The sequence below is a fragment of the Lampris incognitus genome, chromosome 8 (assembly GCF_029633865.1).
Source record: "Lampris incognitus isolate fLamInc1 chromosome 8, fLamInc1.hap2, whole genome shotgun sequence".
NCBI lineage: Eukaryota > Metazoa > Chordata > Actinopteri > Lampriformes > Lampridae > Lampris > Lampris incognitus.
The window spans coordinates 16,161,586-16,175,502 of NC_079218.1; the positions used below are offsets into that span (position 1 = coordinate 16,161,586).

Here is a 13,917-nt window from a genome sequence, read left to right on the forward strand (position 1 = left end):
TGACTTTAGAGGGGTCCTGGACCGGTGCCCTCTGCACTCACCCCACTTAGACGTAGACGACCCTGAGAGCAGGATAAGCGGTTCCCATAATGGATGGATGGAAGAAAAACTTCAGTTAAAGAAAAGAAAATGTTTTTGTACTGTTTGTACATTTATGCTGATTTTTACAGGTCACATAAAGTTCATCAGTTTCCAAAAAATTGCAGCCACAATAAGGTATGTTGCATCTGCCCATTGCTGCACACTCACAAAGCACATTGAGCACACACAAAAGTACAAGTTGTCATAATTTCTGTTTTTCCAATATACATATATTTCATGATGTTCATCAATATAATAAGACATTGATAGATTTACACTACAATTATTTTATGTACTTCTGTTTTCAGTTCATTCCCACTCATTTACCTTGAATCAACCTTATTAAGTTTCTAATCGCATACCAAAGGACAGCACAATAAATCTATCAATAGATAAAACCAAAAAAGAGAAAACTGAGCACATTGCCCATGATCCTCCAGTCCTGTCCCTCCAGTAAGGCCAGATGAGCAGGGGCAATATGGGCCTTCATCTCTGAAAACCCCATTTCCAAAAAAAAGAAGAAGAAGGAAACAAAATTTCCTCAAAAATAAACGGATTTAAACAAAAAATATATATTTATATTGTAGATACAAACAGCAATCTGATGTAAACCACAGGATCATTCTAAGCATTCTGGACATTTGAAGGTAAAAATGCTCTCTCCATTAACCTCCCAGTTTCTTCACTTTTACCCATCAGTGCTTGCACATAAACAATTCAATGACATCTGGATTTATTACTGAAATAATACGAAAGAAAAACGCAACATTTTGGTTCAAAAGTAAAACAAGTAAATGTGTTTGAAATAGAATATTGTGCATTTATGGCCATCCTGTGAACGCTCAGGGTCTCAAAAGGTTCCCTCCTTATCGTTGCATTCTCTCCATTTGGGGGTAATGGTAAGGATGGCTTGAGCTGGACCTGGTGTCGGGCGGCTGCTATTGGTCAGCACTGATCCCTCTGTATTTGACTCCTCGTCGGTGCATTTCATATTTATTCATTTCAGTGCTATCTATTACAGTGATGTTTGCTGCTCTTTTGATTGCTGTGCAAAGTCAGTCGACCAGCCCCGTGTTTCCAGCTTGCAAGTCATGCTCGGAAGAGCGGTCAAGCTCACGTCAGATATTACCCCTATATGAGGCGGATGCAGTGTATGTTGAAACCACTGAATGTCCATCGAGGCTGACATAAAGAAGCAAATATTCTCCCGCCAAATTGCGTTTCCAGCCCACCAAAATAACAAATTACAACAGAAAAAGTGCCGCGGTGTTAAAATATGAGCACTTCTTTTCTTACAGACGATAAAGCAACAGAAAAACCACCGGAGTGTTCACACCAATTTCGCCGCTGTGACCGAATTTGTTGAGCACTCTCAGGACAACAGTTGGAATTATGGATAACACAGAGGTCCTACCCCAATCAGTCGGGTACCGTCACGTCAATCCACTGTGATGATAACTCCTGTGGGATGCTCTAACCGACCATATTTGGGACCCTAATTTTGATTTTTATATCAGTCCAATCAGTAAAATCCAATTCAGCTATTTGTTTGATTCTTGTCCTCGCCTATATTTTGATAGATTCTAAAAATCTTGGACCTGAGGATATAGGACCCCCTACCCCCCCGAAACACCCCCATATTACAACACCAAACAACACAGACTTTTTTTTATGTTTTTTTTTTTTCCATGGTGTTTGTCTAACAGCTATAGCTTGTCTTTTTATCTTAAAACTGTTGTCAGCACTAGGGAGACATAGAAGAAGAAGAGTTGTGCTATTATTAGTTAAAGGATCATGTATCTAAAGACTTGTTATAGATTACACTAGCTCCTCAGACCTGGGATAGACGCAGCCGTATGGGGGGGGGGCATGATATTTGAGTTTTGTAGGATGCTGTCCTTATGTTTTGGTTCATCTTGCATATATTAGGATGGCACATATATCCACCATTACTTTGCCAGTGTGATCATTTAGACAGCCTGTAAGGGTTAGAAGGGCTTGTAATTGGGAATAGTTTGGACTAAAGGTAAGCATACAAAGTAGTATCGTTGCCTTTCAAACAATCTAGAGAGAGAAAAAAAATGTCCCCTTCACTTGTTTTTGATGGCAGTTGGCAGCATAAGCATGATAACTTGGTCTTTGGTAATATTCTCTGACTTACTTTTGCTCTTCTTAAGACAAAAAAGAAGAAGAGGAGGAGGAGGTGCAAACTGAGGCAAAGATGTGTGGCTGGGGTGGGGGGTGGGGGGGCTTCACCTGTAAAAATCTTATCTAGTGCTCCGCAGTTGAGCCGGTTGGTGAAACTATCACCTCTTGCGTTTGTGGTTGTCATGGAAACAACTTCCCCCCCTCACTTTGAGATTTAAGCGGCCTAATCTGGCGGGATAAACTCGGGATATTTCCAAGGCAGGCGGAGCTACTCTGACACACAAACACACACACACACACACACACACACACACACACACACACACACACACACACACACACACACACACACACACACACACACACATACACACACACTTAGAGTAGTGTTTTGAACCAGCTGGCTGAGCAAAGGGGGGGCGCTAACACAGATGAGGCCACGAACACTTTACACACACTTGACGGATGTTGTTTTTACAATATTCCAATTAGTTCGGTGGATTCCCAACTTTGCGTTGACTGTAGCCGATAGGTCTTCGCAAGACGCCAAAGCCGCGGCGTTTAAATCGTGGATATGATCCCCAAGGTGTCATTGGCAAGAGAAAGCAAAGCACGAGCGGAGTTTTTTAATTCACCGCTCATAATCGCAGGAATATCGAGCTGAAAATATCAGGTTTCCCAAAATGTCGGGGAGAGATTTCATATAAGGGCTTAGTGAACTAAATCTGACCACACTGTTCACTTTCTCAGACCCTAAAATAGTTTAAAGCCGTCCGCTCTCATGCCGTGCGGACAGGTCTGCGTAATGCGATAGTGACAACCTTTTCCTTGAACAAAGCGAAAACCTTCTGAACCGGTCCAAACCTCTGAAAATGTACTTCGCCTGTTTCGGGGAGCTGATGGAGATGAACATGACCGTATGAGAACAAGGCCTTCACGTGAGAGAAGATCTGAAGTCCTACAAAGCGAGTATCTTCTTGTTCTGTGCCCATGTGTCATGAGATAGCCAAAAGGGTACGTAGCACAGGAATAGATGCCAAACATAGTAAGGGAATAGCTAAAGGCTGAACTAGCAAGGGCGCCAATGAGGAAATAATTGCAAACCACAATAAAAGCCTCTCCCTAGTTGCTTGGCAGTGTATAACGCACAGAGCTGAATTACAAAAAACACAACGAGGCGGGTCAGGAGAAGAGCTCCCTGCTCACGGTAGCAAACGCTCTTCTCCTGACCCGCCTGTTTCACACAAAAATATACTATAATACAAATATAATCTGTCATATTTAAAAATGAAAAAAAAAAGGCCTTAAACTCTAGGGAGAAACACTGAGAGAGGAACCCCTGTGGATTAGCAAAACCCTCCAGCTAGTTTGCGAACAGCGCCACGGTTGCTCGGGCGGTCGCTTCTCGCGTGACTTGAGTGGTTACCATTTTGACTGGGGGGGCTAAGAGACGAAATCCGTTTTGCCCTACCGTAGCGCCGGCCCGCCGCGAAATGATGCCGCTTTCCCTCATTGGCCTCTGTCCCTGTGCCTCGATTTGCAACTAAGGCTGAATCTTCCCCGTTAATGTGCTCAATATGTGGTGAGGTTTTGGCTACACGAGGATCTCTATTGGCCGGTCGGCTGACCGGTCAGGCAGCGCCATCAAAAACAAGGTCGTTTGTGCATTTTGGAAAGATTCCTCTTGTCCTGCCAATCTTAACCCTTCTATACCAGTTACGCGTATGAGGGGATGATGGACTGACTTGGAAATAATCTCTAATCGATGAGTTTTTGAGTGATTGGAGACTAAGGCCTTTCTGGTTTCATGTAAGTCGTGGGCCAATTAGACTTACCCCATCACTTTACAGTGATTATCTAAGAGATATTTCGACTATTTTCAACCCCTGGTTTTAATATTGCATGACCGTGATGATATCTCTGTAGTATAGGTGGATATTTTTTTTTAGTAACATCACAGACATTACTAAACGAAAAAGACGGATTCTGATCCTGTCTATCCGAAATTTCAAAATCTAACCCTTACGGCTTAAAGTACCAATCTTCTTCTTTTTTGAGTTTGCAAGACCAGTGTTGGTGGCAGTATTTCCACCGCTGTACTCCGAAGGGTACTTGGATTCACGTGTGCTACATTAAGAGCATTTGCACTAGACGGCAATGAAGGAATGTTTTCGAAATAAGACACTACGTAAAAGTTTAAAAAAGAAACATCTACAGACATTGGTCCAACTGTACTATGGCAGTTTTAAAACTATCGAGAGAAAGTGAGAAAGCATGCAGAGGACGTTTGGGGGGGTGTCCATGAGATCGTATATCTGATGGATATTTGAGGAGAGAAACGAGAGGAGGAGAAATGAGACTCAAAAAACGGGAGGGGAAAATGGGACTAATGATGGTAGGCTCTGTTTGCATGGTCTGGGACAGCCCGATCAGTATTTATGGACGATTCTCATCTATAGCCAGAAACAAGCAAGTCAAACCCTTGGTAATATCAAGGTTTAAAATCTGGAGCTGATGAAATCTATACTTTTTTTTCTTTTCAGAAGCGATAACACAAAGACAGAATTAAACTCCATTTTTTTTGTTATTAAAATGCAAACACACATTTTGTGGGGCCACGAAATGTGTCTTCCATTCGCCGTCTTGCGTAAGCAGCTCTATAGAGTTTGACAGCTCGATGGCGTCTCGGTTGTTAGTTTCCGTCGTCTGGTTCGTGGCTCTTATGGGACTGTCTCAGACCATGTGGACAGCAGTGTGAGCTCTAACATTGGGGTGGTGTTCCATTTAGGCTCCTTAATTGATTAAAGGAGACCAACTCCACTGTGGAAATGTGCACCAGGACAGAGCATGGAAGAGTTAGCCCGGGACAGACAGACAACGCCAGCATGCAAGATACACACTTTTGATAAATAGGCAGTAGTTAACGCTGAAGCATACGTAAAATTAATACAAAAAATTAAAAAATACAAAATGCACACACACACACGCACACGCGCACGCACGCTCACCTACAAAAAACAGTATATAGCAGAATAAAACTCTACAAAGAACTATATATCATATCAGTCATGTAACAATTATCAGCCATTGTTTCCTTTTCTATTGTTGCATCGTCACAAGTGTTTGGTTCTCAGTATGGCAGATTAGAAAAGCCAGAAGGATCTAGAAAGGAGACAGGGCCACAGACTCACAGAACAAGTATCGACGGGGGTCCAGAGGCGGGAGGTGGTGGTGGTGGGGGAGCCGTGGGGCCCCGAAGGGTTTAGGGGTGTTATATCAAGGCTAATTGCGGGAGGGGGAAATATAATAAATTCATCATCAGTGGTTAATTTTTCTCATCGATTTGAGGGTTTATCTGTTGCCAGGGGACTGGTTCAGACTGGGGTAGGAACAACTCTTCTTAGGTGCTGAAGTACACTGCGGAAAGACAGAGCAGAGGAGGTGAAAACATTAGCCTTGTGTGTGATGCTCGCGAAGTCTGTCAGAAGCCGCTGAGTAAGAAGTCAGCGAAGCACGGTGTAGCCATCGACATCCTTCTTGCGTTACGGTCGACAATACAAAATCAAAATATTCTGCCAACGGTGGAACGAAGACTTGCATATCGTTGACATTTTTACTGTTGAAATGAGCACTTTTTATCGTGTTATACCTGCACAGTAGGGTAAAAGGGTAACTCGTATACAGTAATAACTTGAACACTCAGAAGATAATCACTGACACTTACCAATAATGACGATGAGGACAATCACACATATCACACCCAGGATGATCATCATCTAGAGAAGGAATGTTTTGAAAAAAGAAGTTAGGGAAATGAGCATGGTGGATGTGTGTTTGAAGCACTTGACTCAGCTATAACAGCGTTGTGTTGGTAGACTACTGTCAGTTAACTTACCCATACTTGTTGTGTTGTTGCATTTGAGTGCTCTAAAATGCAATGTACCATCGACTTCACTCATACCAATATTAAACATTTGAATTTCTGAGCCAGTTTAGCCCATACGGGTCTAAAAACTTTCACGATCATGTCCCAGTGTATTGGGTATTTGGCCACTGTGTGTGGTTTTATTTACGTGTACAAAGTCTGAGATGGTGAATTACAAGCCCATTAACACAACTGTCAAGACACAACTGAGTGAAAATCTCCAACTGTCTGCATATTTAGCATTGGGAAATAGCATGAAAATGTAGTGACAAGATTTCTGCAACTGAATTCCTGAAGGGGCATGTCTTCTTTTTTTTTTTTGGATCCAGCAATACTAAGGTATTTTAGTATACAATTTCTGTTCCCTGAAGACAAGCTGTTCATTTAGAAAGGAAAAAAAACAAACATTAAACAGCACCGTTTTCAAGTAATTATCATCATTGTGGATGAAATCATGAAGAATGTAATGGCCCTTGTGAGCAAAAAGCCAACGTATCTGAGCCGATTAACCTTAATTGCACTACGCTTTGATTGGGTTTTCTCATGTGGTGTGTATTCAAGTAATACTGGATGGTCCAAATGCCATTAAAGAGAGTGAAGTACTGGGTTTTACTTTTGAGACTCCAATTTCCTCTACACAAGGCAGTTGGAGGCTATTTTAACGCACACATGGCACTCGTTCCTTTATCCGGTCTTGGCGTCCTCACCTTGGCGTTCTTCCACCAGTATTTATTCTTCAGTTTTGCGGCACTGGTCTCAAACTGAGAGGCTCCAGCCTGCAGGGCGTCAGCCCTGTCATCCAGTTCCGACAGTTTCTGATCACGCTCCAGAACCTTATCCACGTTTACACGCATGATGTCCACCACCTGGGGAAAGACGAGCCGACCAATGAGGGGAAAGGGGCAGAAGTAACAGAAAGAGACATGGCCACTGTGCCATCAGCCACCGCGTACGCTTTGTTTGGAAATACAGACGCATTGTCTGGATAAAACTGGGCAAGCTTTATGGTTCAAATCTGAAAATACAGAGCTTTTTCTTTCTGCTTTAATGTGGAACATTGCGTTAAGGGTTATATATAGTTCCTTGGCAAGCATTGTTTCTAGTAGTTGTAGAAATATATATATATAGATGAGTCAAGTAAATTCTTTATGAGACAGACACACACATATATATATATATATATTTATTTTTTTTCCCCCTTTTTCTCCCCAGTTGTATTCGGCCAATTATCCCACTCTTCTGAGTCGCCCCGGTCGCTGCTCCACCCCCTCTGCTGATCCGGGGAGGGCTGCAGACTACCACATGCCGCCTCCGATACATGTGGAGTCGCCAGCCGCTTCTTTTCACCCGATAGTGACAAGTTTCACAAGGGGGAAGTAGCATGTGGGAGGATCACGCTATTCCTCCCCAGTCCCCCCCCCCCCCCGAACAGGTGCCCCGACCCACCCGAGGAGGTGCTAGTGCAGCGACCAGGACACATACCCAAATCCAGCTTCCCACCCGCAGACACCGACCAAGCGGGAGGTAACACGGGGATTCGAACCGGCGATCCCCGTGTCGTAGGTGTTGCAGAAATAATTTTATCTGAATTTCCTATTCGCAAAGAAACCTCAGGCTTCCCCTGTTGGATCAAAGGGGGTTCTGATTGTTTTGTTTTTCACATTTATGTGAGAGAGTAAAGAGGCTTGTCAGCGTCATCAGCAGGTTATGTCTCCCAGGAACGACACTAAAAGCAGAATATCTCTGCAGTCATGATGATGTGTCTTTAGAGTTTGCATGTGGGTCACTCACCTCATCCACCTGTGCCTGTGTCTGTTGCAGGCGACGGTTGCTGGTGAGGTTGGGAGGCTGATTCCCTCCCTCTGCTGCAGGGGCGCCAGCGGCTGGGGCAGACCTAGCAATGAAAACACAACTACTTAGCAGTCGCCACACAACACGGTAACTAAATACGCTCCAAAGTAACCCTTCACAACACACCGTTATAAGTGGAAGTTGTGCTTGTTTCAGCTTCGCTGTGTATGAAGGTACTCGAGTGATGGGGGGGAAAAAAAATCAGTTGACTTTTAGAGATATTTCATCTTCAACATAAACGAGGTTACGTAAGTTTCAGAATGAAATTAGGCCATACTTAATCCTTCAGATAAATCTTTTAAAAGGACAAGAGTTTGGATTGTGGAAGAAATCCTCTGACCAGGAATCCGAAACAAAAAGGACAAATAAAAGAAACAATAATGTATTTCCGCATTTCCAATTTGTAATCTACTAACCAAAGATGGGAAGGCAAACTAAAAACCTTGCCACAATTTGCAATTGTACTTATTTATGTCTCTCAAAGTCTAAAGACACAATTTGCTTATCGTCTTTTTTGGTGATTGCGGTATAAGTTGACTGAAATAATGAGAGGCATAATAAATTGTTCAAAATGTGTGAGTAAGGACTTCATTCATCCAGTCTCTGATATTTCAGACTCAAAATGTCGCCATCAGTAATCTCCTGATGTGATTAATGTCGTCTTTGTTGTTCATCTCCTGTGCAGTGTTGCATCACATAACATTAACATCGTACAGGAGGGTGACATGTTATATATAGATATATCATATGGAATTATATTTGGGTTTCTTTCATAGTTTGTATCTCATATGAGCAAACATATGCATCAAAGGGCCGATGGGCCATACAGCGCTAACGCTATTTAGGGAATACCCATTTAAGTGGAAGGCCTGGGTTCAATGCCTCGTGACAGCACGCACATGCCCGGCTTAAGTGTCTCGCAGAAGAACACTGAATTCCCTACCCGCTCCAGGGGCACTGTATTGTACTGGAGCTGCCCTTGTGCTTTGACCACTTGCAGGGGAGGGGGGAGGGGAGGGGGGCTGTCTCAATGGCAGAATTGGAAGTAATTTTCGAAACTAAGTATGACACTCAATATCAATAAATGGTCCCCACAAGCATGGAGCACCTCTTGAAGAGCACCGTGATGTGCATCAGAGTCATTCACCCATCGCTTATGCCGTGTTTCCCCACTTGTTTAATGATGTATTCACTCCTAGCCTAGGGGTCGTCGCATGCCGTGATGGGAACAGTAGTGTGAGCCACAAGATGATGTCTGTGTGAAGGACATTCGCCAGTGTGGGTGTGGAAGTCACTAATAGGCTCAGAATGGAAAACCAAGATGGACGTTATACAGGCGTTTAAATATAATGTGTGAATATGACAGGTTGCTTCTAAGGATGGACTTTGACCGTATGTCGAACTGACTTGTTTTTTTTTGTGGCAGAACATCAGAGTTAAGTTGCTATACAAAGACTACACCAAACTGATTTAGCTCATGAGCTGTAGATAGCATGCTATGTCAGTCTTCTGGATGCATGTTTGGTCTGGATGGAAGACAGAAAGATCATTGATAAAGGCTCTTCTCTTTGCAAACTGGGAAAGACAAATACATGACAAACACTCAAAATCACTGCAGTTATTGTAGACGCATTTGATTATTTTAGAAGTACGAAGATAATGTCTTTGAAGTTAAAACATTTTATATATCCCTCTTTAAGAGACAGTTGCTACAGTAAAGGGACTATAGGCCAAATAGAAAATCATTCATGCAGACAAATAGTGATAATAGTAATTTTTTTTTAAAGCCTGTGCTTTCGGCAGGCTTAGCATACAACACTGTATGCCAGTGTGCCCTAAACAGTGTTAATCTGCAAGTCCAGGTTCTCCACCTGCAAAAGCTAACTTTATTAATTACCAAGAACTCCATCCGTAATAGTGAGCAGTCTAATGGGAAACACATAGCACTGCATCAAGGAACCACTTGGCCTGTAATCATACCCAAGTAAAAAAACCCACTAAATATAATATCGGTTCAGATGAAGTATAAATCCTGCAAAACATTGTCCAGATATTTCTTAATCAATAGCATGGGCAATTTGTTTTGTTTCTGAGGAAACTAAAAAAATAAATGTTTTGCTTCTGTTATATATGTAAGTATGTAAGTAAATATGTAGTATGTACTTATAAAACCAATAAAGAAAATCTTGTAATCAGTGAGAGCAAAACTGACTTCAACAAATGAGAGCAAGAAAGAATTCCTATCTCGTCAGCACCTTATTTTTCTATGTGTGAATGCAGGGGCTGAGTCTACTTTGAGTGTTTGTGTTGACACCACAACATTAAGTGTCAAGCTGAAGTAGAAGTACGAAACACATCCCGTTCCATACTTCACCTTTCCACCTGTGCTAGCAAGAATGGAGTCTACCTAAAGGGAGCTGCAGCGAGTCTCCTTTTTCAGTACCACGGCGCTCATATGGGCTCAGTCGAACTAAACGTACCATGGTCCAGGCTGCAGAGCAGCTGATACACTACTGAGTGTTGGTTAAAAAAGAAGAAATAAAATTACGTGACAAAATTGTCTCATATGCTAATATGCTAATACAGCATGATGTTCGTTTAATCATATAGGGCCGTGCCTATGGTTTCTTTAAATATGCTGGCTAGTTTCTTTGTTAGTTTTTGTGTCACAGTTTACCTCCCTCACTCCCAGAAACGCTTGATTGAATATAATTTTTGTAAATATGTAAATACTGGTCTTTGCAATATCCACTATATGTAAACAAATAGGCTATTTTGTCATTCTCTCTCTCTCTCTCTCTCTCTCCCTCTCTCTCTCTCTCTCTCTCTCTCTCTCTCTCTCTGTCAAAGAAGGCCATTCTTTCCCATGTAACGCTGAATGCAGATTAATATGCAAATTAGCCAGTGACATCATACATAGAGTTGTAGCAATTTATTAGCAGCCATTAGCTACTTATTTTGTGGAAGAATTGGCCAAACTGCTTGCTAATCTTCAGCAAAGCCTGCCCTCATAAGCCTCCTGCTGACCGAACACATAAAATAAGGCTGCATATCCACCAGGGACCTCACTCAAAGAAACATGGCCAGGGCTAGCTCTGGACTTGTAGCGCTTGGATGGTGTCTAGTGAAATGAAGGTGCTGAGCGCTAGAGGGAGCTCTCCAGTAGCTGTGGCTACGCAGTAAGACAAGTTTCATGACACAAGAAATACTCCTGCTCTCTTTATTCAAATTGTGATGATACGCAAAATAAAAAAGTCCCACGACCAGTGGTTTTCTGCCGTCAGCACTATTTATTGATCCACCTTGATTAGTTTGCTTTCGATTCGCCACTCTGCTATGAAAAAATAGATCTAGCTTTCACTTCCTCCATGGTCCCACCTTTCCTTCAATCTCATTGGTGGGTGAACTATACGTCACAGTGATAAGGAGTGCATTTCAGCGAAAGTCCAAATAGTTGAAATTTTGGAAGGACACAGGAGCTCAAAACTGCAACCTTTCCATGGAAAACAATACAAGAAATACAGGATGTGTTTTTTTACAGGCCTCCTGTAGACACACGGCACGAATCTGCCGAGTACAAATTTACAAATTCACAAAGTCCTCACTTGTTTGGACTCAGTGCCAGTAGTTTCCCCCATCTAGGACACAGTGTGTACTTGTTATGAAGCAGCTGCTTTTGGTTTTGCATTCAGAGTCAAGTTGCTGAACATACCCGATCCCAAATAAAAGAAGGGTCACCAAATGGTAAATTAAGTTGGAAGCAAGGCGACTATTTTTTTTTTCTTTAAAGGATCCTTTGAGAGGTTTTACATCCCATCTTTTAGTTGTGTTGTCCGATGCTGTTGTTTAATGATGGCGTGTGCTCTTGAAGTGTGGGTACTTGTGAGTCCCCTGACAGAGCAAGATATGTATAAAGGTCACCTTTAAATGCCACCACTAGGCCACTAATCCCTATTTGACAACAAATCCTTTCGAAACACGACTGATGTTTTTGACCGTCATCATCAGTTTCACACCAGCTCCGGGATAAACTAGTAAAGTAGGTTCACCAAAACATAGCTCGGTAGCTTCTGAAATAGGTTTCCTTTGTTATATATCTTTTATTATGATGAAGTCTGTGATGACTTTTACAGACAGAGATCTACTCTCGGACGAGTGCAACTGTACTATATGATGATGAGCTATTTTTCATACATAATACTTGATCAGCTTTGGGATTTGCCTTTAGTGATCAGACGAGTCCGGAGCCAGGTGTTTATATCTTGGAAGGATTGACTTGCTCATACTCATAATTTAGAGCTGCGTTGCCTCCGATTCAAATAAAAGACATAAATTCTGTTTAAGCGGAATTTTCTCTTTCTATCTGAGAATCTTTATCGAAAATATGTTTTACCAACTTTGATGGGCCCATTTATTGATTGATTGATTGCCTATTGATTGCTTTAGAAAATGTAGGACATACAAGATGAGAGACAGACTCAACTAAACAATGCTAATGGTAACTGAAAGGGCGTGATAAAGGCTGATTGAAACCTGTTTCACTCATCGCAACATATTGTCTGAATACCTTGTCACCGTAAATTTCACTCAATTTACAAAAAAACAAAAACAAAACCCAGCGGCTAAATTCTGCGCCTGTGCTTGACTGCGTTGATTCCCGGAGAGGACGACCATGCATCCTGATGTGATGCAGGCATGGTTATAGCACTTCACCTGCTCACTGGCGAGGCGTAGTAAGACTAGCTGCTGGGGGGGGGGGGCTCGGGGGGCTCACGTATGTATATATACACACCTCATTTTCACTACCAGACTGCGTTAGTAGCATCAAATAGGACCTGGGCTTATCATCCCCCGTTTCGAGACAGTTTACATAACCTCCCCCTCCCCCCCAAAAAGAAAAAAAAGAAAAAACCAGCCAAGCCTCCGTCGCATCCGTGCGCGCGCTTGCTGTCTGTTGTCTGTTTCAGCACCGGACAGCGACGTTTCAGCACCGGACAGCGCCACTGACTCACGGCGCTGAAACACGAGCCGCATCGAGGAGACGCTCTCCTCCGACGCGCCGTGACTCTGGACCGACAGACAGACGGCCTGGTCACGGAGGACCCGGTCATGTGGCCTGACGGTTTATCCCCGACATATCGGAGGAGATACGGCCTGACGAGATTACAGGGTCGAGTAGGACACGACCAGGCCCTGCATGGGGGAAAACGTAGACTCAGACCGTGACTCAAGGGCGTTCTTTACGGACATTACGACCGAATTTCGAGTCATATATTGTTACAAAAAGAAAAGAAAAGGAAAGAAACGCCACGGCTTTGTGACGTGTCCAACAGGCAGCGGTTTAACGCGTTTAACTACGCTCAGACCGACACGGACCAGATTGTCACAGATTCTCGAGCCATTATTTGAACACTTGCGACGCATGCAGTCGAGAATCCAACCCGGGGGGGGGGGGCGAACACGCGCGCGCGCGCGCGCAGGGCGGACAGATTCAACATATTGTTTGCCAAAAGACACAAAACCCCGTAACGGTCAACAGTCGTAAATATATTCATCTCTGTGACTGTCCGCCCTCAAGCCACAACCGACGACATAGACTAGGCTACTCCCCCCCCCCCCCACACACACACACACCGCCACCACCAAATATCACGTAGGCTAAACTAGGCCGAAGCCTACAAAATGGTGAATAAACTGTTAGCTTTACGTGTATAACCGCCTGCTATGGCCGGCGGGTACGTTTTCACGGTGTCCAACAGGCTGTCCAAAACATCCGGGCTACCAAAACGGCTTATTAGCACTTGTTACAATTAGCTATGTGTCCTTGCTGCCAACACAATTAGCCTAATCGTTGCCCACAGTTGCGAGTCGAGTCCAGGGGCCTAAAAGATAATCTTGTCGGAGCCAGCGTC

General features: G+C 43.2%; 1 protein-coding gene across 1 annotated transcript; it reads right to left on the bottom strand.

Annotated features, from left to right (window-relative positions):
* Positions 1-5,939: 5,939 nt before the first annotated feature.
* vamp2 (vesicle-associated membrane protein 2) lies at positions 5,940-9,148 on the bottom strand. Its single transcript, XM_056284211.1, has 4 exons — positions 9,114-9,148; positions 7,946-8,048; positions 6,862-7,020; positions 5,940-6,005 (listed from the first exon to the last, which is right to left on the bottom strand). The coding sequence occupies exons 1-4, from the start codon at positions 9,146-9,148 to the stop codon at positions 5,940-5,942; spliced, it is 363 nt and encodes a 120-aa protein (XP_056140186.1).
* Between the last annotated feature and the right edge of the window lie 4,769 nt (positions 9,149-13,917).

Excerpts from the sequence above, each read along its gene's own strand:
- vamp2 (XM_056284211.1), bottom strand. The coding sequence starts at position 9,148 with ATGACTCTGATGCACATCACGGTGCTCTTCAAGAG. Across the intron at positions 8,049-9,113 it reads ATCACGGTGCTCTTCAAGAG|GTCTGCCCCAGCCGCTGGCG; the intron begins GTGCTCCATGCT and ends TTTCATTGCTAG. Across the intron at positions 6,006-6,861 it reads ACTGGTGGAAGAACGCCAAG|ATGATGATCATCCTGGGTGT; the intron begins GTGAGGACGCCA and ends TTCCTTCTCTAG.